The sequence below is a fragment of the Medicago sativa genome, chromosome 4 (assembly GCF_051527215.1).
Source record: "Medicago sativa cultivar Bolivia chromosome 4, Bolivia_mono, whole genome shotgun sequence".
Classification (NCBI taxonomy): domain Eukaryota; kingdom Viridiplantae; phylum Streptophyta; class Magnoliopsida; order Fabales; family Fabaceae; genus Medicago; species Medicago sativa.
The window spans coordinates 39940642-39945127 of NC_140752.1; the positions used below are offsets into that span (position 1 = coordinate 39940642).

At 35.8% G+C, this 4486-nt stretch overlaps 1 protein-coding gene across 1 annotated transcript; it reads left to right on the forward strand.

Annotated features, from left to right (window-relative positions):
* The first annotated feature begins 446 nt into the window (after window positions 1–446).
* On the forward strand, window positions 447–812 carry LOC146929355 (uncharacterized). The gene has a single exon (XM_085707295.1). The coding sequence runs from the start codon at window positions 447–449 to the stop codon at window positions 810–812; it is 366 nt and encodes a 121-aa protein (XP_085563421.1).
* The last annotated feature ends 3674 nt before the right edge of the window (window positions 813–4486 follow it).

The following is a 4486-nucleotide window of genomic DNA, read 5'->3' on the forward strand; positions in this document are numbered from 1 at the left end:
GTGGTTCATCAGAAGCTCTTTATTGAGGTTCTGAGGAAAATGTGCTTCTGATGATGACGTCAGCATCTGAAGTCCAGAAGCTGGATTTTGTGCTTCTGAATATTAGAGTTAGTGGAAACGTTGGAAGTTACTTTTTGGTAGCATCTGGCCCACTAACTTGGCAGTTACTCTGAGAACTTCTGACGTGGCTTATTTGTATTGGTGTATAACTTAAAAGGGCAATGATGATTTTAAGCTTTGAATGTACTTACACGCGCCCCCTTTGTCATTAATGCTGTGTTTGTTTGTCGCTTTCTGAATTGCAAACGTTTTTACTCAAAACACTTAGACAATTCACACACTACTCACTTCACAACAAACACTTTCTTCTTTCAACCATTCTTGCGAAGTAAGCACAATCTCTCTGCATCTTCAAACCTAGAACCCTAAAATCATCATCTTCTTCAATGACAACTTCAACAAGTGGTTCAAGCATGCAACTCAACACAGAATCTGGTTTTGTAATCAAACCAAAAACCATGTCCATTCCATTTGAATCCTTGGTCGTTCAAAAGGAATCACCAGTGGATTTCGCCTCTCTTAAGAAATACAAAGTGGACATGAAGGCATTGGTAAATGTTCAAAAGTTGTTTGGTTACTTTCGTATGTTAAATGGACCAACATATGAAAATCTGGTCAAGGATTTCTGGTTGAGGGCTGAAGTCTACGATCTGGAAGCTGCAAAGTTGGAAGAAAGACAAGCTGTGTCAAGAGATTCAAATTTGAAAGGGAAGATTAGAGAAGTAATGGGTCTTGAACCATCAAGGGTTTAGAAATCAGATCAGCAGTGATGGGTATTCCTATAACCATCACAGAAGAAGTAATTGCCAGAGCATGCAGAGTGGATCCTGAAGGCAGATTTCAGTGTAAAGTCAGCAAGATGGATGTCATGTTGGAAAGCTTCACAAATTTGCTGCTGAAGGGAAACCCAGATGCCAAGTTTGTGGACATGGAGGATAATCACAAGATGCTCCTGAAGTTTATCACTGACTACTTCTTTCAGAGAGGAGGAGGGTCTGACCAACCAAATTTGGACCACAAATTAGTACTGTATTTCTTGGCTGCTTTCCAGAAGATAAATCTTCCAAGATACCTCATGCATCATCTGTGCTGGGCTATTAAAGAAGGGATCAACAAGAAGAGAAAGCAAGTACCATGTGGGAGGCTGCTGTCTGAAATCTTCTATCAAGGCAAAGTGCTGGAGATTCTGAGGAGATTCAAGCCTGCTTCTGACAGTTGCTTCAAGATTACCACTTCTGAGAAGATTATCAATAGCAGGACTCTATTCTATATGAATATTATCAAGGAAGTTTCTCTCGACGAGAAGGGTCTGGAAAAATCCACAGCTGAATCAGAACAAATAATGGATTTTCCTTCCATCTTAAAGGAGAATAATCCTGAAGTCTTGGCTGGATATATAGCTGCACATGCCAGAGATTCAAATGCCAACATTCAGGATGAAAATTTTCCTGATGCTCCTGAAAGAACCAAGGGCAAAAGGACCAGGATCATTACTGAATCTGAAGCTGCTGGTGCTAAGGCCAAGAAACAGAAAGTTGCCAAGTCTGAAGCAACTAAGCACGTTAGTGTTTCTGTTTATACTCCTAAGAGAAGAAGAGGTAAAGGAGATACCTCAATCACCAAAGAGGAGGTGAAATTAGCTCTTGAAGAAATGGAGGTAGAAGAGCAGGAAGAGCAAAAGCCTAAAAAAAGGAAGCAAGCTCCTGAGCAAATTATCTCTCCAATGTTTGTAGTGACTCCTGCTATGGCAAGAATGGCCAAAGAGCATGCTGACAAGTTGTTAGCAAAAAAGAAGGACAAGGTTGCACAATACATACAGGAGAGGGATGAAAAGCTCAAGGCTATTGGGCAGGAAGATTGTGATGAATTCTTCGTGAAGAAGATTGCTGAAGTTAAGGCAATTGCTGATGAAGCTGGAGAAGATGTTGTGGAGGAAGCTCAGATGGGTCTGGAGGAGATTCAAGGAATATCAGAAGCTGGTGCTTCAGGATCTGTTCCAAAATTTGTTGCTCCAGAGTCTACCTCAGAAACTGATGCACAAGGTAAACCTGATCTCTCACACTCACATAATGTTATAAATGTAGGATCAAGTTCACTTTCATCCTCCCTATAATCTTCATCATCTCAACCACCCTCAACCAACCAAACAGAGTGTAACGCCCTCCTTTTTATTTAATTATTTTTATTAAGTTAGAGTCTATTTACGTGGTTTATTTTAAATATGCGATGTGTTGGTATTATATTAAGTGGCTTTATTCTATTATTTATTAGAATATGAGAATTATTAGAGTAAGTAGATTTGGAGGTTAGAATAGAAAGAAGAAAAAATTATTGGGCCTAAACAGATTTAGGAAGAGTGTTTAGTATTATAAATAGAGAAGTTAGGTTTTAGAAAGACATAGAACGTACGATCAGTTTTTGGAGAAAGAGGAGAAAGAGGAGAACTCAGAGAGAGAACCCTAGGAACGAAGAACGCTGCTTTTGATTTCAGAAAAACAATCTAAGGTAAGGGTGAGACTATGTTTCACTAATATTAAGTATGTGAATCATTGGATTACAATTAACATGATTTATGATGAGTTTGTAAGGGGGAGTCTCTATTCATATAAGGGTTGTGTGAACATATGGGTAGTGAAGGATTTTGTTTTCCATTATTTTTAATGATCTTTTAACGAATTCATGTCAAATCTGTGATCTATTTTGTTGTTGTGATTACATGATTAATTTCTTGTTTCTGGTTTACGATGTTTTCATATTAAATTCATACGGTTTTGTTGTGCCTTGACTCTTGATAAATATAAGAAACCTTGAGTAGAAATCATGAAATTAAATTAGAGGTATAGAATGATCTTTAAGGTAGCATCATCAGATTTCAGTTTCTATTTTCCTATTTAAGGTAGCGCCATTGATTTTCTTAATAGCTTGTCGTCACGGGTTTCTTAGCAAGTACATTTATGTTTTCCTTTTTGGCCATTATCGTAAAATATCATTATATTGTCTTTGGCTTATGATTTTTGTCAATAACTTGAATTCGGTTTGTGTGCTATCTTGCGGTTTAATCCTGCGATTAAATAAACAAATTCAACCATATATGTATATTTTCTTCAGGGTCTGCTTTGGTTAGGTGTTGTCAAACAGTATTACTATTATTATTATTATTTTGTTCAGCCTGATTCCTTTAAGTTTGTATCGAAACTAAGCCTGAAGTTTTGAATATATGATGCTTTCTTAATAAGACCAACCTTATGATAATTTGAATGTCCTTTGATGAAATGCAAACATACTAGTAATGTATAAGTCTATTTAATATCCTTATTCCTTTTTGTTATTTCTACGTGGATCTATGAGTTCGAAAACCCCAAACTAGAAGATTAATTTCTAGTTAATTAGTTAGAAAAAAAAAGTATATATTAAGGGAAAGATGGTATTGTAAAGCTCCTAATATGTTGAAGAAATATAGATATACCGTAAGTGATTAGGACACCAAAATAATATCCTAATGGCTGAAGCATATATTTTATCATGACTAAACAAATATATTTTGAATGATAAATTGAAATATTGAAATATTAATTGATGTGTTATTTGACGATGTGTAATTGATGTGTTATTTTTTTGATGTGTATATAAAGATGTGAATATTGATGATATGTATATGAAGATGTGGATATTTTATTGATGTGATAATTGAAGATGATTATATAGTGATGTTATTAAATGACGATGTGTTATATAAGAGTTGTTATATGATGCACTTGCTGCTGTTTGCTGTTGTTGACCATTAATGTCATAAAGTTGTAAATGTCGGTCTAAGTTGTAAAGTTATAAGATGTCCATGATGTTCAAGATGTTTAAGATGTAAGATGTTGAGTCCATGCATACTCATTCAAAGTTGAGGGCTTGATGCCCTGGAGCTTTTGCTCAAATACGTTGAGGGCTTGATGCCCTTGAGCTTTTGCTCAATTATGTTGGGGGCTTGATGCCCTGGAGCCTTTTTACGCTCAAATATGTTGGGGGCTTGATGCCCTGGAGCCTTTTTACACTCAATTATGTTGAGGGCTTGATGCCCTGGATTGGTACCACATGCATTTGCATATCAAGATGATTTACGATGAGTAAGAGTTGCATAGTCAAGTTGAGTTGCATTGTCTAGTCAAGTGGTAAGTCGATTTATCAAGTGATGTTGCTGAACGAATATGAAATTGATTATGAATTTGAATATGAAGTTGTTTATGAATTTGATTATGAAGTTGATTATGATAATGTTACGTTTATGATAATGCTATGTTTAGATAATCCTATGATGTTACATGATTATTGTTAAGATATGTGATGATATTTAAGTTGTTAAATGTAATTTATGATTTATAAGCTTAATATCATTGTTTGAGAAATCTCACCCCTTCTGCTTGAAAATGTTGCTCTT